Raw genomic sequence first — 26,270 nt, 5'->3', positions numbered from 1 at the left:
AATGTAAGGAAATGTATTTGTTTTCACAAGTCTGGTAACCTTACCTTCAAGTAATACCGTGCTGCATCACTGTAATTAATTACAGCTTTCTGAAGCAACTGTTTAACATCACTTGTGTTAGGTAATTGTCTGTTCTCATCCACTGAGGTCAACGCACTACTTATGGCTTCATCAGCATCAGCTTCCCACAAATTTGCAGCATCTCCAAACATACTAAAGTGGAGAACAACCAGACGGAAGAGATCCTTATCTTGAGGACAGAACTGTCGCAAGAAATCCAGTAGGGCCACCTTTAAACCACGGACCTAAATAAAGGAAAGCTCAGTTGTGATATTCCTTAGATTATTCACTGGTTGACAATGATAACTACCTCAGTTATTTTGAGAGGATTTAATTAGAGCCAGTTGGGTACAGAGACAAGATGCTCTGCATATGTGTGTGTGTGTGTGTGTGTGTGTGTGTGTGTGTGTGTGTGTGTGTGTGTGTGTGTGTGTGTGAACTCTAAGCAAGGGCACTGTCTGAAGGCATAGCTACAACTTAAATTTTGTTTAAGTGCCAATCTGCTGCTCAATGACTCAACTCTACAGTGAATGGTTAATTTTATTCTTTCCACTGATTATCAGTGTCTACATACAAACAGTGCATAAAAGGGATAAACTACTGTCTGTATTCTTCGAAGTGCACTCCAATTTGTCACTTCTCACTGTTGAAGTCCCTGCATGAGGTACATGATGGATGCAGCTGAATTGTTGCTCAGTCTTCTTCACATACTGCTTTTCTAAGGTTGGTTGGTTTGTGGGGGGTTAAAGGGACCAGACTGCGATGGTCATCGGTCCCACGGTTTTTCTAAATTTGTACAACTTGAATAATGTTACTTTCATTTCAGACGTTATCCTACTAGTTCTCTGAGCATTTCCATTGTTTTCTCATAGGGGCAGGCTTTGCTGTGAATGGGTTCAAATTTGAGCCCAAGCCTGACATAAGGTTTCAATGTCATGAATTTCCACACCAGCATGTATACTACACAATGAAAGTTTAATTCTGAAATGATACATCCTTATTATTGCAAAGCAAAGTAAACCACTGAGAATAAATTAGGCATAAGGCCATGACAGAATTCTTGTTAGGTTCTAACTGAGTATGCTGCAAATTAGTCCCCTTCTTTGCTTATCACATGGACAGGAAATAAAAAATAAATGAAATATTGGAAAAAATATTGGTAGCACCAGTTAATAAAAAGACTAAAAGAACTCAGATGCAAAATGCACCCTCATGTCCACAAGCATCCCCTACTGGTTGGGATATTTAGTGTGTTGTTCATGGTCGAAACTTGGACCTTGCGTGCACAGTAGTTTTGTGGTAAGAAGGCCACACAAAATGTTTTAATCATTAAATTTATGCTGTAAAAATTCACAAAATGTAACTCCACTACAAACCTGGTACCATAACCGCACAGTAAATGAAGATCGAACAAAGCTATTTTCACAGTGGTAGCAGAAAGTGCCATGACAACAGACTAAAAATCCTAACAAGTGGGGGGATCCATGTGGGGTGAGAGTGCATTTGAAGATCATTGTTTATGTTTTTACTGAATAACTCAAAAACCATAGCCTCAAAACTTAATTGAATTTCCCAGAAAAGAGACCCTATTCATTTCTTCTTTAGGACTAATAGCATGCATGATGAGAGTGAAAGAATATTGAAAATCTTGTGCAATGCACATGCATTTCACCTTAAGTGGTTTTTGTCAGCCAATTAGAGATAGTTTCTCAACCACAAGTGTCCTATATCAAATTTTCATCATGACTCCCTCTTAACCACTGGGGTACATTATAAACAATTATTGTGCACACCCTGTATATCTGTTTCTTTTATTTAATTCGTTAAAATAGTTCGTAAAATAGTGTGATTGCAAAAACAAGGTTTTCTATGTTTAAAATAAAATAACATTTGCTGCTGCCAGTCAATGTTTTCCTTTATTTATTTCATGCACAAAGCTTAATTCCCATTACCCCTGTTCACAACACATAAAATATCTTTCTGATTGTTCATTATTGTATGTTACTGTTTTTAACATGTACCATAGACTGTCAGTTGCATAACTGGTGTATAATATGTGTGAGTTTTTGCATAATAGGACAACAAAAAATCCTTAAGTAAAAGTTATTTCCAAATTTGCTAGTATCTATAGAGAAAAATACCATGTTAATTACAAGATGTATATATTGCAGTAAAGATACCAGAAAAATGTAGCAATTCACACATCAAAAACCTCACATATAACTGTCATACACTCCAGGCAAATACTGTCTTTCAGAACAGCCTTACTAACAATTAAATTTACATTTAATGTTCAAAAAATTCTATTTTTCAGAAATGCTTTCCTTGATATTGCCAGTCTGCATTTATATCCTCTCTACTTTGGTAATCATCAGTTATATTGCTGCCCAAATCAGAAAACTCATCTACTACTTTTATTATCTCAATTCCCCATCTAATTCCCTTAGCATCATCCAATCTAATTTGATTACATTCCATTTCAATTTGTTACTTTAGTTTATGTTCATCTTATAACCTCTTTTAAAGACACTATCATTCTGCTCAACTGCTCTTCCAAGTCCTTTGGCACCTCTGACAAAATTACAAAATTGTCATCACCCCTCAAAATTTTGATTTCTTCTCCATGAACTTTAATTTTCTTTCCAGATTTCTTCTTGGTTTCCTTCACAACTTACTCAACATACAGAGTAAATAACATCAGGGGTACATTTAAACACTGTCTAACTCCCTTCCCAACATTACTGAATTTTCTTCAACTCTTATAACTGCTGTTTGGTTTCTGTATGAGTTTTGCCCCTTGTAATATATCCCTCCTACCTTCATTATTTCAAACAGTGTATTCCAGTCACCACAGTCAAAAGATTCCTTTAAATCTACAAATGCTATAAATGTAGTGATGTACCTTCACTCACGACATGCACGATTACATAGATCATGCATCTACTGTATATACTTCATAGGCCCACTTACAGGAGTCACTTGGATGTGCCCCCTAGCACACTCTAGTGAGCCGCCAAAGAAACAGTATCATTTAAATGATCGCAAACGAATGCTCGCCCTATTCTGTACCCTTTCTTACTGTTGCCCAGACAATGTGCTCCATGCTATGCACAACCTGTATCTAACGTGTTGGTCTATAAATTACTATGTTCCACAAATTGTGTTTGTTCTTGCTATAGCAAACTTGGTGATGAGTGAGGGTTATGTTTCCTCTGTGTGTTAGTCTCAGTGCTCAGTCACCTGGAAACATTTTGATGAAAGAAATACTGCAATGTATCACTGCCCAGCAGCAACCATTCGCAGAACGACAGCAGGTTTTCACCACAACTCTCAGTCAGGTGGCCTCTGTATGTTCACAGCAGGTTGTTCTCCCGTCAGTGAAACAATTGTCATTTACGGCATATGATGAATCAGCTGAAGATTAGAACACCTACAAGACATGGTTACACCAGCATTTCCGGTTTTTTGCGTGGGCGATACAAACCTGTGTACAGCTTGCTTTTTTTCTTTCCTGGTTTTTGCCACACATTTATCAGTTGTTGTGCCAACTTGTGCATTTGCAAGACCCAGTCAGCTTATGATTTGATGAAATATGCAAGCTTCTCTCAATCTGTTATTGTGACAGAATGCATATCATTGCAATGCACATAGAATTTTACCATAGTCAGAAAGCCCTAACCAAACTTACAAAGCCTGGGCTTCAGAATTACATGGGTTGAGCCACTATTGACAATTTGTCACTAGTACCCATCACAAATCTTACACTGATTACATAGTGCATGATATTATTTGTCTGACCACAGATAAGGGAAGTCCATGAAAAAGCACTTCAATGTGAGAATCCGATGGTTACAGATATAGCACAGTCCTCTGAAGTGTCACGGGCCGCAGGCGATCAGATTGCTGCATGGGGACAGGTACTGAAAGTTGGTCAGTCAACCGCTGTTAGGCACGCTGCAAGTGTTCAGGATGATGTGGTAGCTATTGCATCAGTACACCCTTTGACTTGGCGTCGCATGGGGCAGCACCGGTTATGGCCACAGCAGCAACAGGCTGTGTCACAACAGCAGCCGCATGGCCCCCTTCCGTCTTGCCCATACAGCTTCATCCAATACAAGCATGTTCCATGCCCTAAGTGTTGGGCTGTTTGCAGGAAGTGTCGAAAGAAAGGTCACGTTGCATTGGTGTATAACTCATCTTCAAAAGTGGTAGACACAGTAGTGCTGATAGAGATAAACTGTATCTCTATAATGGCTCTCTCCCCAAACTAATTGTTTATTAATTTATGTGTTTGGTAAACTGCAAAAAATCCAAGTAGACACTGAAGCTGCAGAGACTTTAGTAAACGCATACACATATGTGGACTTGGGCTCACCTCCCCTCACACAAGTTTCATGGAAGTTGGTTGGGTAGAATAGACAGCAGTTTCCAATCCTAGGTCAGTTATCCACTACTGTCTCTTACAAATTTGTTGTTCACCCTCTCACCTCCCTTGTTGTGGATAATTTCCATACTGCAGACCTGTTCGGGTTAGTTGTGTTAAATGTTTTTGGTTTCTCCATTGCCGATGAGGTAAATTTAGTATCAGATCAAGTTCCATAACAGCAACTGGAGTCCCTCTGATCTGAGTTTTCGTCTCTGTTTTCCCCTGGGCTTGGTTGTGCTACCAGTTTTCAGGCCCCCATTGCCATGAAAGAGTCTGCCCGCCCTCTTTCTTTTTTTTTTCCTGGGCACAGCAAGTGCCCGTCACATTGCACAACTCTGTCAAGGCTGAATTAGATTGTTTGATGTCACTTGATGTTATTCACCTGTTTCTTCCGCGAATGGGTTACACCACTAGTCATCATTAAGAATCCGACGGAAAGCTTCGCCTCTGCAGCGACTTCAGTGTCGCAATTAACACACAGTCCATGATGGATACATACCCTACACCCCGTCCTCATGAGTTCCTCACAAAATTATCAGGTGGCCACTACTTTTCCACAGTTGATTCGCTGAAAATGTAAATCCAATGTCCCTTAAATGAGGCCTCTAGGTACCTTTTCATTGTCAATACACCTATCAGCCTATACCAATATCAATGCCTGCCTTTTAGTGTCGCTAGTGCACCCCCAATTTTTCAGCATCTTTTAAAACAGCTGACAGCCTCTATACCAACCTCCTTCAATTACCTTAATGATATTGTTTTTTCGGGGTCTTCCACTGAAGACCACCTCAGTAATCTCCAATCACTGTTTTCTGTTTCCTGGTATGCAGGTCTCAAGTGCAATCATGCAAAGTCTCACTTTTTTTCAGCCATCAATTGAGTACCTAGGTTTTGAGGTTTCTCATGCGGGGGGCAAGCCAATGCATCACCATGCTGACGCAATTGTGGTTTTGCCACAGTCAACCTCCGTTAAGAAACTGCAGGCATTTCTAGATAAAGTTGTATACTACCATAAGTTTTTATTGGACACATCCACTGTTGCTCAGCACCTGCACATGCTTTTGTGTAAAAATGTGGCTTTTTTCTGGTCTGCAGCATGTGATCAAGCATTCACTTTGTTTAAATCTAAGCTTCAACATGCCCCGTGTCCAGCCACTTTTCTGCTGGGTTAGCATCTCGTGTTAACTACAATTGCCTCTCAGCATGGTCTTGGCGCAGTGTTGGTGCACAAATACATGGATGGGTCTGAAAGACTCAATGCTTACGCATTGAAGACTGTAACTTTTGCTCAGCAGTGACACTGTTAGATTGAAAAGGTGGCTTTAACAATTGTGTTTGCCCTCAAGAAATTTCACATCTTCTTGTATGGTTCTAAGTTCCATTTAATCATGGCTCACAAGCCATAGGTTGCTCTTTTTAACTCCTCAGCTTCCATTCTGGCATTTTTTGCTGCAGTAGACACTCTTCCTCTTCCTTTATCATTATCAGAGCTATTACTGGTGGATGGCACAACACGCCAACACTGATGCCTTATCTCAGCTTCTGATCGGACCACACCTGGAGTTCACTCAGTATGAGTTGCTTTGTTTCTACTTAAGTATGAGAACCAGAATGCGGTTGATGGCTTTCCCATCACTAGTGCCACAACAGCATCAGCCTTCACCGCAGATCCTGTATTTAGCCGGGTCCTCTCTTTTGTGCAGCACGGTTGGCCAGAAAAACCTTCGGGTCATGCCTTGGATCCCTTGTTTAATTACTTCTCCCTCTATCACTGCCTTTCTGTGTTTCAAGGAGTTCTTTTGTTAGCTATGGAGGACGCTGCTTCCCAGGTTGTGATTCCTGCTTACTTACACTGTTAATGTACTGTGGCTTCTGCAAGTCGGTCATTACAGGGCCCCTCAGCGCAGTCACTGGCGTTTTCCATGACATAATCTGAGGACCTTGTGAGATGAGAGCTACTTTATTTCCTTTTCAGTACCAGGGCTTTTTTTCTGTACCAGTGGTTTTTCTGTACTTTGCACTTTTTTTAACAATTTATTTTTCTGTATCTAGTGTTTTTCTGTACCCCTTGACGGGAGGAGTGATGTACCTTCACTCATGACACATGCGTTTCAGAGATTGTGTGTCCATGCAGTTCACAGGCCTGCTTACAAAGGCCACTTGGATTGGCCCCCAGGTGCATTCTGGTGAGCTGCCAATGAAACTGTATCATTTAAGTGACTGCAAACGAGTACTCAGCCTATTCTCTACCCTGTGTTACTGCTGTCCAGTCAATGCGTTCAGTGCTACGTGCAACCTGTATCTTACGTGTTGCTCTGTACAGTACTATGTTCCAAAAACAGTGTTAGTTATTGCTACAGCATGTAGTTTTGCCTTTCTTCAACATATCTTCTACGGCATGTTGTAAGGTTGTTCCTACATTCTTTCTGGGAAGCAAACTAATATTCCAAGTTTTACCATTCTTTTGTAAATCATTTGCAACCATGTCTTATTAAACCAATAATTTGGTAATAATCACATTGTCAGCACCTGCCTTCTTTGTAATTGGAATTATTACATTGCTTCTTGAAGTCTGACAGTATTCTTCCTGTGTCATATGCAGGATATTTGACTATTATAGGTACTAGTGAAATGGGTGAATAGAGGACAATAAAACAAACAAATAATCATAATAAAGATAGGACTGGAAGCCAACGTTTTCCCTGATATGATGTACCCACAATGCAGTCATGCCAATATTGCAACACTGTTAATGTCTTAAGTTACCTTCATTTCAAAACACTGCAAATGAGGCATAAATTACATCATGATAAACTGCCCTCATTTGCTTTTATCATCATTCGAATACCTGACTACTGGTAAACGGCATTTCAACAACAAGTGTATTGGGCATGGCCCTCCAATCCCATGGCCTTCCAGGTTCCCCAACTTCAACCCATGGATTTTTTGTGTGTATTTAAATGTTTTGGAGTAATCTGGGCCTATTGATAGTGCTGATGAACTTTGGGAGCACAGTGTGGATGGTTATCAATGCATTCAGAACGTACTTGGGATTTTTGAACAGGTACAGGCATTGACAAGCAGACATGCTGATGGCTGCCTTCACATGGACTGAGATGATATGGAATAATGGTTGCATTAGATTTGTCCTCAAGTGTATATCTGCAGTTTGCATCCTTGGGGACTGAGGAAAAGCCAACTACTTCAAGGATCTAGCTTCGAGTTAAATCTTTCTGTGCTCTGTCAAATTTTTCTCACCATATCATATCTCTACTTCATCTTCATTTTCTTTCTATCTCCTTTCTGCAATATGGACATAAAGTTCATTTCTCATGTGCGGCCCTTCTATGATGTTCATCTGCAACTCAGCTTTTTCTTCTTTGCTTATGACCAGCTTACCATGTGATTTCACAGGTGACACTTATCTTTCACAAGCCATTATGACTCTACAGCCTTGCATTTGCGCTCTAACCATTCCTTAGACATCTGCACTTTCTGTCAATCTCACATTTTAGATATCTGTATTTTCTACTGGCTGGTTCCATTGCTGCTACTTTATATTTCATCAGGTTATCAATTAAATTCTTCTGTGATATCCGAGGACTTCAACCAAACCTTGCCTTTTTGTCTATCTGATTCTCAGCTGTCATCACTATGTCATCTCTTGAAGCCACCCATTCATCTTCTACGGTATTCCTTTCTCCTGTTACAATCAATCGGTGTGCTTGCAAAATATGCTGCTACAAATAATAGTTCCACTTTCTGCCACCAGGTGAAAACATGGCACTATAACCAGTCAGTGTGTGAAATGTCTCCTGTTTTGATGCCAGTATGCTGTCTGTCGCTTGGCAATGCATATTAATTTCTTTTGTGAAGTGACTATTGGTGTAAAAGGTTAAGAAGGTTGAAGTTGTCTGTACAAAATGCAATGGCTATTGAGAAGAAAGATTCTGCATTGTTGGTAAAGTTGTGTTACCTGAACAGCAGCAATAATAGCAAGAATATCATTGACAGAAACAGCTGCAAAGAGGCTCCACACCAATAAATGGACTAAAGAATACAATCAACAAATCTGAAGAAACAGGTGAATTAGGTGGTGCAGCTGGGAAAGGGAGGTGCCCCATTTCCATGGCAGCAGTTGTTGAATATGCTATAGCTGAAGCCAACCATGCAGGAAATGCCTTGAATTCTGCATCCAGTGCTTGAGTTGTCACACAGGAATTCTCTCTTGCCTAGTCACCAGTTCAAAAATTTTGTGGCACATTTTACACTGGTATCCCTACAAGATTCAGAATGTGCATCAATTGAAGCTCCAAGATAGGCTAAAATGCCGTGACTTTGCCCTTCATTTATTGGCACACATGACGTTTGGCTGGGGAATATTGTTTGGGTGGACGAGGCAAATTTTACTCTGCCTGGTTCAGTGAATCCTCAGAAACTCAGGTGACTAAGTGGTGTGATTTCACAAGGTTCTTCTTTCTTGGTCCCTTTGAGGAGATGACATCTCACAGGCCTTTCAGGTGAACAGTGATATCCGTGCATTATAAGGACCTTCTTGTGCAACACAATTCCAGTTTGCAAGAACGCATCTGTGTCCACACCACTATTTTCATGCAAGATGGGGTGACCCCACATGTAACTTGCCAGTTCAAAGATTTGCTTTGACAAATGTTTAACAATGACCGCAACAGCTCTAGGCAGAAATTTCAAGATGTGTGGTCTTCCAGATCTGCCAACTTAAATTCATGTTACTCCTGGTTCTGGGGATATCTGAAAGATTATGTCTATCAGGGATGTATCCAAATGCTTTCTGATCTGAAAGGTAGCATACGAAAACATAACGCTCTGATTACACTGGATATGCTGCGAGCAAATGTCAACCAGCCTGTATTAAGGATGCAGCATGTTGCTCAGTCAAGAAGCCGTACTGAACACATGTAACTTGTGACTATATGCTAATAAATGTGCTGGAACCACTGTTATCATGTGTTTGACCATTCCTCCACTTTCCCTGCACCTACACCACATTCGGACTGCTTAGAGTGCTTTTCTTTTTATTTGGTGGCAGAAAGTTATATTGTTATTGTCTTCAGCATACTCCAAACGTTCACTGATCAATGTGGAACATATTTATGGTGTTTCAGCATCCTGTGATGTATACAGCACACACTGAAGCACTGGGAACACCATCAGTTTAATTAAAACCATCCGGTGCAATATTCTTCAATGATTCCTGGCAGTTAATGAATTATGGTCTTTGCAAAAGTCTACTATGTGGATTCTCCTTTCATTCTTTTCTTCCAATCCATGTTCTCCTTCCATTTTTCCTTCTCCTTGCTTTTCTACTTTTTGATTCTAGTCCCCATCACAATTAAATTTTTGTCTCCCTTAACTGTAAGAATAATTTATTCTCACTCATCACACATTGATTCAATCTCTTCATGATCTGTGGAGCTTGTAGAAATATGAACTTGTGACACATAAACTGTGGTGAATGCTGGTTTCTTGTCTTTTATGGTTACTATAACATACTCACTATGCTGCTCATACTACTCCATTCCTATTTTCTTACTCGTTATTAGTCCTAATCCAGCATTATCCCTATTTGATTATGGTTTTATAACCCTGCATTAATCTGACCACAGCTCCCTTTTCCCCCCGTACTTCATTAGCTCTCACTGTATCTAACTTGAACTTTGAACCTGTCGAAATGATTAAGGGATCTAACATTTCATGTGTTTTTCCCAATGACAATATTCTTGTGAGTTGTCTCCACCAAGAGATCAAAATGGGTGAATATTTTGTCACTGGAATAGTTTAGTCGAGGGGATGGCATCATCATTAAGCTATAATGTAGAGCTACATGCCCTCAGGAAAAATAAAGCCAGGAGTTTCCCCTTGCTTTCAGCCATTCACATTACCAACACAACAAAGTATATTTTATAATACAAAAAAAATGTGCAAATGTAAATTCAAACAGGGACCTGCTCCTTTATTTAGATGACAAAATTCAAATGAGTGTGGCACATATAAAAATTCAAGTACAACCTCATCTCCTACCTAATCTCTTTACAATGGCATCTTTAATGCACGGCTGAATCACCAGTATTTAATCTAGCAGTCAGCTACAGTTACATACTGTAGTATATTAGCTGTCTATCAAGCTGTTTCTTTCACCTTTCAAGGAATGTTTTATAACTAGATCAATCTCACAGCTTAGAGTATGATTCAGTCAACTGTTTTCTGTACACTGTAATGAAAACAAAAAAATCACATAATAGATTTAAAACTGTTGTACTATAAATACAATCCACATTTATAACTTTCGTAGATTTAGAGGAAGTTTTTGACAATGTTGCCTGGAATATGCTCTTCAAAGTTTGGAAGGTATCAGTGATAAATAGAAGGAATAAAGGGTTATCTACAACCTGTGCAGAAACCAAATTGCAGCTATAAGAGCCGAATTCTGTGAGAGGGCAGCAATGGTTAAAAAGGAATTGAAACAGGTTTACACCCTATCCCCAATGTTATTAAATCTGTACACTAAGCAAAGCTGTGAAGGAAACAAAGAAGAATTTTGGAAAGGGAATTAAAGTTCAGGGAGAATAAATAAAAACTTTTGAAGATTTGCTGATGAAGCTGTAGTTCTATCAAAGATGGCAAAGGACTCTCTCAACAGCAGCTGAAACAAATGGACAGCATCTTGAAAAGAGGTTATAAAATGAACACTGACAAACATAAAACAGAGGTAATGAATGTAATTAAGCAGTGGTGAGAGAGTTTGATTAGGAAACAAAACCTAGAGAAATATTCTTGTTAAAACATTTGTCTTTGTCTGATAAACCCAAACTCCAGTATTTAGTTCAGTTTGAGTTGAGAACTTCATAAAGAAAACGAAGGAGAAGATTTTAGCACAAGGATAACAGGACAATGTGGACACCGCATTGCACAATGGTGTAAAACATCAGCTCATTTGTTTTGGACTATAAAAATTCCAGCTTTGGAAGTTACAGATGATCATCTAAGATATTTACATTAACAATCATATCTCAGTGTTCTGATGCTAATTCTGATAATTTTCTGGCTTTAACCATAACACAATATTAAATATTATGAATTTAGTTGAGCACTGTGAATTATACCTTGTCAAGTCCTTTTCCAAGCAGAAGTTCAAAGTGTGCATTTTCTTTCAGTATCTGGAAAATGTAAGTCATTTCCATATACCGACCAACACCAGTAAGTAAACGGACCTGGAAAAAAAGAGGAATGTGTACCACATCATACTATTTGGATTTTGCACAGTGAGAATCAAATAAAGATAAGGGTCGTCATAGGACAGCAAGAATGATATAATAGGAATCTTATGTTATATCTCAAGTGTATTAAAGATAATATCTTTTTTGCAATCTGTAATCAGAATTTTACTAATATCTGCATGAACCAGTAATTTCACAAAACAATCAAATTGTCCTTACACAAATTTAAATCAGGACGCAAATGAGATTAAACGCCAGACATCATTGAAGTTAAAAAGTTGCATTTGAAATTTTTACGTAATTCTTAAACAAAAACAATTAAGACACACTATGGGTGCATCTCCAGAACTGTGATTTTCATGAGTAGAACTTGTCAATCTGTTAATATTTTTTTAACCCAAGTGGATTATGAAAGTTGTTGACTTAACAAGGGAAAGTCTAAAACAGTAAAGTGATTAACACAAACAGAATATTACGTAATGAAGATTAGACATAGTTTTCATTCCACAGATCTGCAGTGAGTGGTTCACCAAGAATGTACAATATGGCATAAAACAAGAAAATATAATACATTTTTATAAACAAAGAAGAGAGATGCTAAAGTTCCCTCCACAGTTCCAAAATGAAATAGTCCTCATGGATGTGGAATACCCAAAAGAATCTTAAACATATTGTCATTTAAGAGGTAATAACAAACTTGCCACAAAAAGTGTAAATGTACAATACACTGAGATCTATGGGATAATTCTTAGGCTATTGTAGCCACGCATCATCACAGAGAAAATCAGTTTACAACACCTATTTACAATGATTGCATTACTGCTCTGAGGATTTGCAGAAATCAGAATTTCTGTAACACTCGCACATTATTTGATATTATTACCAAATATATACATGTCAATTGGTTCTACTAAGAAATACATCAATGGAGTAGAATGAACTGGGCTTTAACTTTCTGTCAACTTTCCTTCATAGCAAAATATCCACAAAGGGTAAGGTGTCATCCTTTTTGATGTCCTTCAAAAATTACATATTCAGATTGAGCAGAAATGCACTGAAGCAACATGGATAGTGTTTTTACTCCATGACGCCACATCACAAACATGTCACCCACATATTTACAAAAAGCAGAAAGACTTGGATTCTGCTGACTGTAGTGCTTTTCTTTACAGTTCTCCACAAAATAAGTGGGTCCTAAAGGTGACAGAAGTCTCCCTTTGATGACCATGTCTACATGCTTAAAATATTAATTAGGATTTACACAATGTGATCCGTCCAAAGACCTGAGAACCATATATTAAGCACACTGGTGGAAAAGTCTGAAGTGTCAGGTTTATGTAGTACTTGTAGGTCATCATATCTTTGGAAACCGTGACATGCTTTACTGATATATTTTGCTACTGTTAATTTTTTTTGCATTTGTTGTGTCTGAAATAGTCAAGGTACTCACACAAATTTTTTATTAAATTTATGAAACTGCCATCCATTTTTCTTATAAGGGATTTATTGTTTGTACTGCATACACTTTACAATATGCCTTATTTTCTATGCTTTTTCATTACTTGTGTAATTTTGTGTACCAGTTTTTTAGCTAAGTTTTTGGTGATAACAAATGTGATTTTATTATCCATGCTTTTTGCTAGCTTGACCAGATTACTGACAAAATATCTGAAGAAAATATGGAAAGAGAAGAGGAAGTGGATGAAGATGAGATGGATTATGCAATACTGTGAGACAGACAAATTTGACAGAGCACTGAAAGACTTAATTACAAACAAGGATCCTGGGGAAGACAACATTATTTCACAATTACATTCCTCAGGAGAACCATCATGACAAAACAGTTCCAACTGGTATGCAGAATACATGATAAGGGTTCAATACACTCACATTTGAAGGATAATGCAATAATTCCAACAGCAAAGAAAGCAGGTCTTGACAGGTGTGAGCAGCAGTTTAATAAGTCACAGTTGTGAAGTACTACCACAAATTATCTACAGGACAAAGGACTGAGTGGCAGAAGCTGACTTCAATTAAGGTCACTTTGAGTTTTGAAGAAATGGAGGAACACTTGAAGCAGTAATGACTTTGACGCCTATCTTAGAAGATAGGCTGAAGAAAGGCAAACATTTGGAGATTTATACAATACTTTGACAACTGCCATAGCACCAAGGCTGCAGGAGACCGAGTGCAAAGAACCAACTCGAGACCTAAGTTGGGCAGGAACTGAGAACACCCAGAGATCTATGGAACAATAAATGGCAACTGTCCTAGGTGAGATACTCATGATGGCAACAAGAAATGGACAAGAAAATGACAAGCAGACAGGTTCCACAGAGCAATCAAATGACAAATCAAGATTACATGCTAATGAGGTAGAGACAATCCAGATATTAACTGTACACGATATAAGTAATACCACACTGATCAATCACATCATGCCATTGTATTTATCTCAGCCGCACTAAGAGCGTCCCTGGAAAGAGCATGGCCTAACATGTTCACTAACTAGTTGTGGGCTCGTGCCCAAGTTGACTGGTGTCTGCCTGAGAAATAGCAATGAGGTTGGTATTGCACGACTGATGGCTTTCATCATCACATCACTGTTAACCATTGGTGCAAGGAGTTCTGAAGCCTTCCATGGACACATGTGAGGATCAACCAATATTGGAGGTCAAAACTGGATTTGTGTGTGGCACACTATTGCTTTTGACATTTGTACTGATTTATGTGCTACCCACTTGTCAGGGCTATAGTTACTAGCATCCACTGGTAGTTACTCTCATAGCAGCAAGCCTAGAGAGCAGTACCTGGTATGTAACACTCTTGGTGATGAGTTCAGGGTTCTAGTGAGGGTGGTGTCAGAAGGAGAAGCAAAGATCTCAGCTGTCTCCCATGGTGTAGTCTAATTCAGCTGGGCTGTGATTGATGTGGTTCTGTAGGTATTCAAAGAAAGAGTGCAAGGGCTGATGATGTGTAAGCAGATTCTACAACTTTTAGCATTTGCTGTTTAAATGTCCATAACCAGTATTCATTTCACCTTTGGAAGATGCATGGAACAGAGGGCTGAAGACATCTTTTACACAGCTGGCCACACAGAAGTAATTGAAGATGACCACTGTGAACTGTAGCCCATTGTCTGAAACCAGTGTGAAGGGTAACCCTCCAATCACCATAACCTGAGCCAGTTTGCTGAGAGTGGCTTCTCTCATGGTGGACACCTCGCTTCAACATACAGGTACCTTGCATAGTCTACAATGAGTAACCACATATTTCCCAAAAATGGTTAATGAAGCCCAAGTGTATGCAGTCCCAGAGTTGCTGCGGGTGAAAGATTGTGGTTGTGCTACCAGCTTCCAGGTAATGTCTTCATGCAGGACATCCGCCAGTGTCTCTGGAGCAGCTAGCTCATTATTTGTTGCTAAAATTCTGCTGAAATGACCAACCAATGTGTGCCATTGGCTGAGTCCAAAACAATGACATCATCTATGGCAAAGAGTAATGGTGGATGTGTTTCCACCTCTTTAGCTCATTGCTCATCCTTCAGATAAAATACTGTGCCCACTGATAGGTGACATAGTGCAGATGTGCAACAAGCCTGAGTCCTGGTGAGTGGTGGCAGTGACATGTGCTGCTGTAATGGGCAAGCTTCATAGCACTTGTTTCCTCTCAATGTTGGTGTAGAAACTTAGTGTTTCTTGCTGATCAAATTCTGGGTCCTAGACCAAGGGAAAACATTACAGTGCATCAGCATATGAATGCTGCACTATTGGATCATATGCATGGTATAATTGTACCCGCTCAGAACACCACCTAGCATTGGAGAAAATGAGTCGTCCATCTGGGAGGCTGGGGCATAGCCTGAATAATGACACCAACAGCCCATGGTTGGTGATTAGTGGCAATATTAGTCCAAATAGATAGTCATGGAACTTCTTGATGCAAAACACTAATGCCAATGTCTCCCTTTTGATCCGTATGTAGTTCAATTGTGCTGGAATCAACGCCATTGAAGCATAGGTGATACAGACTGTTCTGAGTCATCCTCATTCCTGTGTGTTAGTACCATCCCAGTGCCTTAAGGAGAGGTGTTGGCTTCCAGCACTAGGGGGAGTAAGGGGGAGATAGGCGTGAGATGGGGGATGTGTCTTAGATGCATTTTAGCTAGACTTGCTCAAAGGCTGGGATTCAGTTGTATTTATCTCCCATTTTTTATAAGTAATTTAGGAGTTGCAAGATGTAAGCAGCCTGTGGCAAGAACTTGGAAAAATAGCTGGGTTTACTCGTGAATGCTTTTAATTCTGAGAGGTTCACTCGTTAGGATAGGGAACCTATGGCTCCCATATTTCAATCTGTTCGCTCGATTCCCTCTTTGTGTAGCCAATGACCCACTCCACTTCTGTTTGAAAAAAAACCTACACTTCTCTAAATGGCACCACAATCCTGCGCCCTGCAAGGTTGTAGAGTGAATGCAGGTGTTTTACAAATGTTGTTGCCAGGAGGCTCCTGTGACAAACAGATCATCTGCATAATTTTTGCTTGCTGGGATATATGGTGTTCCCTGTTCCAAGTACCTATACAAGAATTTGTCGGCAGATTCAATGTTACAGGAGAGCTGCGTGTTTCAATAGAATTCAGAAGGTATATTAACTAAAATAATGTTTCATGAGTCTTCATCTAAAGGGAACTATAAATGCACTACTGGCCATTAAAATTGCTATACCAAGAAGAAATACAGATGATAAACGGGTACTCATTGGACAAATATATTATACTAGAGCTGACATGTGATTACATTTTCACGCAATTTGGGTGCACAGATCCTGAGAAATCAGTACCCAGAACAACCACCTCTGGCCGTAATAACGGCCTTGATATGCCTGGGCATTGAGTCAAACAGAGCTAGGATGGCGTGTACAGGTACACCTGCCCATGCAGCGTCAACACGATACCACAGTTCATCAAGAGTAGTGACTGGCGTATTGTGACGAGCCAGTTGCTCGGCCACCATTGACCAGACGTTTTAAATTGGTGAGAGATCTGGAGAATGTGCTGGCCAGGGCAGCAGTCGAACATTTTCTGTATCCAGGAAGGCCTGTACAGGGCCTGCAACATGCGGTCATGCATTAACATGCTGAAATGTAGGGTTTCGCAGGGATCGAATGAAGGGTAGATCCACGAGTCATAAGAGATCTGAAATCTAAGGTCCACTGTTCAAAGTACCGTCAATGCGAACAAGAGGTGACAGAGACATGTAACCAATGGCATGCCATACCATCACACCGGGTGATACGCCAGTATGGTGATGACGAATACACGTTTCCAATGTGCGTTCACCACGATGTCGCCAAACACGGATAAGACTATCATGATGCTGTAAACAGAACCTGGATTCATCCGAAAAGATGACATTTTGCCATTCGTGCACCCAGGTTCGTCATTCAGTACACCATCGCAGGCACTCCTGTCTGTGATGCAGCGTCAAGGGTAACTGCAGCCATGGTCTCCAAGCTGATAGTCCATGCTGCTGCAAACGTCATCGAACTGTTCGTGCAGATGGTTGTTATCTTGAAAACGTACCCATCTGTTGACTCAGGGATCGAGACATGGCTGCACGATCCGTTACAGCCATGCGGATAAGATGCCTGTCATCTCAACTGCTAGTGATACGAGGCTGTTGGGATCCAGCACAGCATTCCATATTACCCTCCCGAAACCACCGATTCCATATTCTGCTAACAGTCATTGGATCTCGACCAATGTGAGCAGCAATGCCACGATACGATAAACCACAATCGCGATAGGCTACAATCCGACCTTTATCAAAGTCAGAAACGTACGCATTTCTCCTCCTTACACGAGGCATCACAACAACGTTTCACCAGGCAACGCCGGTCAACTGCTTTTGGGTATGAGAAATCGGTTGGAAACTTTCCTCATGTCAGCACATTATAGGTGTTGCCACTGGCGCCAACCTTGTGTGAATGCTCTGAAAAGCTAATCATTTGCATATCACAGCATCTTCTTCCTGTCGGTTAAATTTCTTGTCTGTAGCACGTCATCTTCATGGTGTAGCAATTTTAATGGCCAGTGGTGTATGCATCAACCACGTTGATTTTTGAGACGTATTCTCCTCCACAAAGTCTAGTGATGATGTCTTCCGGCTGTGGAATGGAGGAGTTCCTATTTGTGATTGTGCACTGACTGTGGCCATGAAACCACCACATAAGCAGCGTAAGCCACTAGGTTTGTTTCTGTATGCGACCAAGAGGATCCAGTGCTCTGGATTTCTCAGGCTCGACTACCCCAGCATCTTGAAGTCAATCAAATCCTTGTTTGACTGCTGCATGTAGTGAGACTGGAATAGATCTTACATGCCAGAAATGAGGCACTGCATATGGATGGATCTTGATGCAGCCTTAAAGTCTGAGGCGTACCCCTACTACAGAATAGTCCACTTCCTGGAATGGGACTGCATCTGATATGATCTCAGCCTCAACAGTGACAGAAGACCCGAATTATATACTTGTGTTTCAGCCAAAAATATTGGTAGCTGTAGAGTGATCCATGACAAATATGGTGATGTGATGGATGACCTGTCTATAGGCCATATTGATCAAGAACTGACCCTAAAGAGGGATGGAACTGTCCCCATGAGCTACCAAGTGCTGAGAAGATGGAGGCAATTTAGATGAGCCTGATTTATCAAAGAAACTATTAATCAAAGAAATATAACCCCCACAATCCACTTAAAAGTGGACACCCAGATAGGAAGTCCTAAGAATTATGTAAAATTTCCACATGAGAGGCCTGTAGCAGCTACCGACTGCAACATTTGTACAGACCCTTGCAGTGTGCTTGCTGACAATTATAGTGGGGCACCTGGAGTTTCACATGTCATGCACACATGAGATTGATGAATCATGGCATTGCTATCAGCTGGGGGTCAGCCTGTGTGCTATGTGTGGGTGGAGCTTGCTGTGGTACCTCAGTCACTGAAACTTGTCATCTTGTCACAAGGTGTTAATTAGTTGCTTGGATGAGTCCGAATAAGTGTTTGGTGCTAAAGATGTCCTGTAGGCATGGGTTGTCCAGTTTCAGTGCTGCTGTGCATACCTTCAAATCTGGAGCCAGCTGAAAAATCATGTTGTAAATTAAAAGAGTCACTATGAGAATCTTGGCATCCTGGATTTGTACAAGTGAAATAACTTTAGCATCTCAGTCCTTGCAACTTAGCCACCCAGGAATGGAATGGCTGTCTTGGTTGTTTGTGGCAAAAGTGGAATTCTAGCCTCAAATGCAACCACATAGTGCCTCCGCGTAAATAGTAATTAGTCAAGAGCATGCATATGTCTGTGATTGAGTGCACAGCTGTGTTGGATATTATACTAACTTCCTGAGTAGGAGAAATGTGTTCGGTAATGCTCATGACAGCAACAACCACCCCTGCAATGCATCTTTCATGACCTGAAACACTGAGAAATATTGTTCAGGCAATGCAAGTATGTGTCCTGAAATTCCTTAGCACTGTTCAAAGACTCACAAATGAGCGACAAGCAAGACAAACAAACAGCCTTCAAAGAGCAACCGAGCAAGAAACTAAGATGATGGAATAATTGAGTAGAGAGAATCTGGCGTCAAGCTTGATGTCAACTGTACACAAGAGTAGCAAAAACCAGGATGATGGGTTACTGGCCATGCAGCCATATTCATCTTGACTGCAATGAGAGCATTGGTCAAAACATTCATCTCAGGACTTTTGGGTGGCATTGCCTTGGCAACTGCAGCACTTCACATGTGTTGACACCACCTATCGGCCATCTAAGTCCATTTTTATCAATAGACATTCCACTTCACTTCACTTTGTGTGAGATCTTCAAGTATTTAACCCTTGTAGCAAAAGGTGTTGTATCCACTGAGTGCACCATGTGCATTACAATCTCCTAAGAGGAAAACGAATATAGTAGTTCAGCAATAAGCTCTTTTAGGAACTCATCATCAATGGGTTCATGGAGAAGCTATACAGAGAACATGATGACGTGAATGTGGGATTTCATCCTGACAGCTACTGCTTGTAGTGTTGTGTTAAGGGCACACATGAGGAGTGGAATGTGTCCTTCACAAACAACCCTACCTCACCTTTCATCCTGTCATCAATAAGGTTGTCTTTCTTAAGAAGGTGATACCCAGTAAGTACAGCTACATCCGTATTTTTAAAAAGGTTCTCCAGGAGACAGAGGCAAAAAGGTCCATCTTGTATGAGGAGTCTCGGTCCTTACAAATGGGTCCTGAATCCATTCATATTCCATTGAAATTTGGAAACCATATTAGCACTGCAGTTTTAATTTACTCCCATGATTTGAGATGGAACTGACCTGAATTTTGTAGTTCCATCCGTCTTCGCACCAACCTTGAACAACTCGAAGCTGAAAGTTTAAATGAATGCACGGTTGTGTTTGCTCAAAGATTTACACAAAGATGACTACAACACACACATATTAATCCATGTGGAGCTCATTTGTAATTATGGTGAGCAGTTTTTGAACTACAGACAGATTATTAGTGCAACCATACAAGCCAGATATAAGAATATTTAACAGTTGCAGTCCAGTGGTGAATTTGAATCTCCTACTATGGCAAAAAAATAATGTTCACATTCACAAAAAAAACCATGACAGATTACATTTATCACTGTCCTTTACTAGTTTATTAAAGCCAATTACACTTGGGCACTCCATTGAGTTCAGTTCTTAACACATATCACTGAGTCGAACAAAAGCTCAATCTGATTACAATGATCATCCACATACTTGTTGATGACATCACAGTTCAATTAAAAATGTCTGTTAATATAGGTAATACATATCACTCAAAAGTAATTAGAGTTCTTCAATTTGGTGGTGACAAGAGCATGTATTTTCATGAATAGAAGATACGTAATAGTGATGTGAAACAACAACAAGGGCACCACTGACACAGATGGTACTCGTAGGCTTTCAAATAGTGAACTGGCAATTCAAGCATAAGAAGAAACTGTTATTTTGAAAAATATGTAATGCTTCAAACATCAGGTACATTGTATTTTACTGTTTTTTTATTTTATTTTTTTTTCCGAACCACAAGAAATAATGTAATTTTGATTTATAAAATATGTTTTGATCAGAAATTTAGATAAATATATGGGCACTATTACACTTATGGGATTTGAATCACCTTGTTTATATGAATGAGCACCATTTTGCAAATTAGAGTGAGTTACATGAAATTATTAATTACTGAATTAATCAGTCATTGCTGCACATCTTCAGAACAAAAAAATAAGGTACCAAAAGTATGTAGTCAAAGTTTGGAATCTAACAGCAGTTACGACAAAATCTGCAATAAAAAATTGGATTGGCCTAGAACTTAGATGTTAATTATTGCAGAAGACAATCAGTTTTAGATAACTGAAGGAACTTTATTGTTGAGGCTTTCGTGGCCACTTGTTGACAAACTGCCTATTGGCTTCTGTCTCGGGTTCTTCGGCCGACGTTCATCTAATGATTTTTCTGACGTTTCGCCAGCACGAGTGGCTGGCATTGTCAAAGCTTCACCCTCCATTGCCGGTGGTGAACTGGAGCCGAGCTCGCAGCCGCAGACTATATGTACCTGGCGCGCCAACGTCCGAGGGCTTCTCCGCGGTCATTTCCGGTACGGTTCTCCTCTTGTTACCTGCGACGGTCGTTCGCTGCAGTACAGGAAGCCAGGATCCGTTTACCTTAAGGCTTTCCTCTTTCTTGTTCAAACTGTTCGCGTGTTTTTGTATTTCTACAGCTTCTCTGAACAAGCGTGTGTGATAGTGGTCCTCTACAGCCAGAACTTCCGTGTCGGCGAATTTTATTACGTGGTCGGTCTCATTCAGTGCGTGTTCTGCCACAGCCGATTTCTCCACCTGCCCCAACCTGCAATTTCGCTTATGCTCCTTGATCCTGGTGTTAATGGATCGTCCAGTCATTCCGACATAAACTTTTCCGCATGTGCATGGTATGCGGTATGTTCCCGACATTGCAAGTGGGTCTCTTTTCTCCTTCGCCAATCTAAGACACTCTTTGATCTTCCTTGTCGGTTTGAAACATGGCGTAAAGATGGTTTTCAAACCGACAAGGAAGATCAAAGAGTGTCTTAGATTGGCGAAGGAGAAAAGAGACCCACTTGCAATGTCGGGAATATACCGCATACCATGCACATGCGGAAAAGTTTATGTCGGAATGACTGGACGATCCATTAACACCAGGATCAAGGAGCATAAGCGACATTGCAGGTTGGGGCAGGTGGAGAAATCGGCTGTGGCAGAACACGCACTGAATGAGACCGACCACGTAATAAAATTCACCGACACAGAAGTTCTGGCTGTAGAGAACCACTATCACACGCGCTTGTTCAGAGAAGCTGTAGAAATACAAAAACACGCGAACAGTTTGAACAAGAAAGAGGAAAGCCTTAAGGTAAACGGATCCTGGCTTCCCGTACTGCAGCGAACGACCGTCGCAGGTAGCAAGAGGAGAATTGCACCGGAAATGACCGCGGAGAAGCCCTCGGACGTTGGCGCGCCAGGTACATATAGTCTGCGGCCGCGAGCTCGGCTCCAGTTCACCACCGGCAATGGAGGGTGAAGCTTTGACAATGCCAGCCACTCGTGCCGGCGAAACGTCAGAAAAATCATTAGATGAACGTCGGCCGAAGAACCCGAGACAGAAGCCAATAGGCAGTTTGTGAAAGAACTTTACATGAAAGTCAGAATGCTTTGATTTCTGTTGGTGTGGGTCATTATATGGAATTATGCTGACTAGCTCAAAAATTTCCTATTTATCAAACTACAGTGCTAGCATCAATTAGTTATAACTTTTAATTATGAGTGTCCTAATGAAAAATAAATTACACCAATGGAAACAAAGCAGGCAAAATAGTAATATGAATAACAAATTCCAGAGGAATCTGGTCTAAATAAGAACTTGAGATTTTCATGTAGGTGTTACATGTTGTTGTTGTTGTTGTTGTGGTCTTCAGTCATGAGACTGGTTTGATGCAGCTCTCCATGCTACTCTATCCTGTGCAAGCCTCTTCATCTCCCAGTACCTACTGCAACCTACATCCTTCTGAATCTGCTTAGTGTATTCATCTCTTGGTCTCCCTCTATGATTTTTACCCTCCACACTGCCCTCCAGTACTAAATTGGTGATCCCTTGATGCCTCAGAACATGTCCTACCAACCGATCCCTTCTTCTAGTCAAGTTATGCCACAAATTCCTCTTCTCCCCAATTCTATTCAATACCTCCTCATTAGTTGTGTGATCTACCCATCTAATCTTCAGCATTCTTCTGTAGCACCACATTTCGAAAGCTTCTACTCTCTTCTTGTCCAAACTATTTATCATCCATGTTTCACTTCCATACATGGCTACACTCCATACAAAAACTGTCAGAAACGACTTCCTGACACTTAAATCTATACTCAATGTTAACAAATTTCTCTTCTTCAGAAACGCTTTCCTTGCCATTGCCAGTCCACACTTTATATCCTCTCTACTTCAACAATCATCAGTTATTTTGCTCCCCAAATAGCAGAACTCCTTCACTACTTTAAGTGTCTCATTTCCTAATCTAATTCCCTCATCATCACCTGACTTAATTCGACTACATTCCATTATCCTTGTTTTGCTTTTGTTGATGTTCATCTTATATCCTCCTTTCAAGACACTGTCCATTCCGTTCAACTGCTCTTCCAAGTCCTTTGCTGTCTCTGACAGAATTACAATGTCATCGGCAAACTGCAAAGTTTTTATTTCTTCTCCATGTATTTTAATACCTACTCCTAACTTTTCTTTTGTTTCCATTACTGCTTGTTCAATATACAGATTGAATAGTATTGGGGAGAGGCTACAACCCTGTCTCACTCCCTTCCCAACCACTGCTTCCCTTTCATGTCCCTCGACTCTTATAACTGCCATCTGCTTTCTATACAAATTGTAAATAGCCTTTCGCTCCATGTATTTTACCCCTGCCACCTTTAGAATTTGAAAGAGAATACTCCAGTCAACATTGTCAAAAGCTTTCTCTAAGTCTACAAATGCTAGAAACGTAGGTTTGCCTTTCCTTAATCTTTCTTCTAAGATAAGTTGTAGGGTCAGTATTGCCTCACGTGTTCCAATATTTCTGCGGAATCCAAACTGATCTCCCCCGAGGTCGGCTTCTACCAGTTTTTCCATTCATCTGTAAAGAATTCGTTTGCAGCTGTGACTTAGTAAACTGATAGTTCGGTAATTTTCACATCTGTCAACACCCACTTTCTTTGGGATTGGAATTATTATATTCTTCTTGAAGTCTGAGGGTATTTCGCCTGTCTCATACATCTTGCTCACCAGATGGTAGAGTTTTGTCATGACTGGCTCTCCCAAGGCCATCAGTAGTTCTAATGAAATGTTGTCTACTCCCGGGGCCTTGTTTCGACTCAGGTCTTTCAATGCTCTGTCAAACTCTTCACGCAGTATCTTATCTCCCATTTCATTTTCATCTACATCCTCTTCCATTTCTATTATATCGTCCTCAAGTACATCGCCCTTGTATAGTCCCTCTATATACTCCTTGCACCTTTCTGCTTTCCCTTCTTTGCTTACAACTGGGTTTCCATCTGAGCTCTTGATATGCATGCAAGTGGTTCTCTTTTCTCCAAAGGTCTCTTTAATTTTCCTGTAGGCAGTATCTATCTTACCCCTCATGAGATAAGCCTCTACCTCCTTACATTTGTCCTCTAGCCATCCCTGCTTAGCCATTTTGCACTTCCTGTCGATCTCATTTTTGAGATGTTTGTATTCCTTTTTGCCTGCTTCATTTACTGCATTTTTGCATTTTCTCCTTTCATCAATTAAATTCAGTATCTCTTCTGTTACCCAAGGATTTCTACTAGCCCTCGTCTTTTTACCTACTTGATCCTCTGCTCCCTTCACTATTTCATCCCTCAAAGCTACCCATTCTCCTTCTACTGTATTTCTTTCCCCCATTCCTGTCAATTGTTCCCTTATGCTCTCCCTGAAACTCTCTACAACCTCTGGTTCTTTCAGTTTATCCAGATCCCATCTCCTTAAATTCCCACCTTTTTTCAGTTTCTTCAGTTTTAATCTACAGTTCATAACCAATAGATTGTGGTCAGAGTCCACATCTGCCCCTAGAAATGTCTTACAGTTTAAAACCTGGTTCCTAAATCTCTGTCTTGCCATTATATAATCTATCTAAAACCTTTTAGTATCTCCAGGGTTCTTCCATGTATACAACCTTCTTTCATGATTCTTGAACAAAGTGTTAGCTATGATTAAGTTATGCTCTGTGCAAAATTCTACCAGGTAGCTTCCTCTTTCATTTCTTAGCCCTGATCCATAATCACCTACTACGTTTCCTTCTCTTCCTTTTCCTACTGTTGAATTCCAGTCACCCATGACTATTAAATTTTCATCTCCCTTCACTACCTGAATAATTTATTTTATCTCATCATACATTTCATCAATTTCTTCAACATCTGCAGAGCTAGTTGGCATATAAACTTGTACTACTGTAGTAGGCGTGGGTTTCATGTCTATCTTGGTCACAATAATGTGTTCACTATGCTGTTTGTAGTAGCTTACACGCACTCCTATTTTTTTATTCATTATTAAACCTACTCCTGCATTACCCCTATTTGATTTTGTATTTATAACCCTGTATTCACCTGACCAGAAGTCTTGTTCCTCCTGCCACCGAACTTCACTAATTCCCACTATATCTAACTTTAACCTATCCATTCCCCCTTTTTAAATTTTCTAATCTACCTGCCCGATTAAGGGATCTGACATTCCACACTCCGATCCATAGAATGCAGTTTTCTTTCTCCTGATAACATGCCAACAGATAAACATGTTGAAAATAAGATAAAAATTAGCAAAAAAAATGTTTATTCATGGGAATAGAAAAACATAACAGATGGGGAGGACTCATCTGCTATGACACACCTTGTTAGGCACATGGTGACACACTGGAAGAGAAAGGGGAAGTGGAGGGGCTGCCTGGGTCTGGTGACGAGGCATCTAGCTTCATGCCGTCCACCCCATTAGTCAGATGTGAGCATATGACATTTGATGGCACCCAGGAAGCTTTTGAGTAGACTGCTGTGATAATTTCAATGCCCCTTTTCCTTCAAGTTCAATGGGAAAGGGAAGTTGGGAGGCACTCTGTTTTGAGAGTACCTTCTCTAAGCTCGTTACTAAAATTTTGCCTTTCTCTTGCATATGGTTTCCTCGGTTGCTGAATCTTTTCTGTGTTTGCTTTGGCAGGTACATGTGTAAATACAGTGCTGGTGGTGGGTACTGTTTTTCTGGACATCACAGTGTTTACCTTGGTGACAGATATCTTCACTAAGAAAGCATAAGGAGTGGCAAAGAGTGGAGGCTTTGTCACCTTATATTCGTTCTTGGCATCAGCATATGTAAGGGATCTACTTTGTCACTTTTATTTTCTGAATT

At 40.3% G+C, this 26,270-nt stretch overlaps 1 protein-coding gene across 1 annotated transcript in view; it reads right to left on the bottom strand.

The window, feature by feature from the left end:
* Window positions 1–26,270, bottom strand: part of LOC126263434 (spatacsin) — a 351,500-nt gene that overhangs the window by 49,842 nt on the left and 275,388 nt on the right. Inside the window, exons 31-32 of the mRNA XM_049960526.1 lie at window positions 11,629–11,736; window positions 45–305 (exon numbers count right to left, since the gene is read on the bottom strand). Of these exons, the coding sequence (XP_049816483.1) occupies window positions 45–305; window positions 11,629–11,736 (369 nt within the window). The remainder of the gene's footprint in view (window positions 1–44; window positions 306–11,628; window positions 11,737–26,270) is intronic.

Source organism: Schistocerca nitens, chromosome 6 (genome assembly GCF_023898315.1).
Source record: "Schistocerca nitens isolate TAMUIC-IGC-003100 chromosome 6, iqSchNite1.1, whole genome shotgun sequence".
Taxonomy (NCBI): domain Eukaryota; kingdom Metazoa; phylum Arthropoda; class Insecta; order Orthoptera; family Acrididae; genus Schistocerca; species Schistocerca nitens.
The sequence above is the reverse complement of the archived record's forward strand: the minus strand, read 5'-3'. Positions and strand labels throughout refer to the sequence as shown.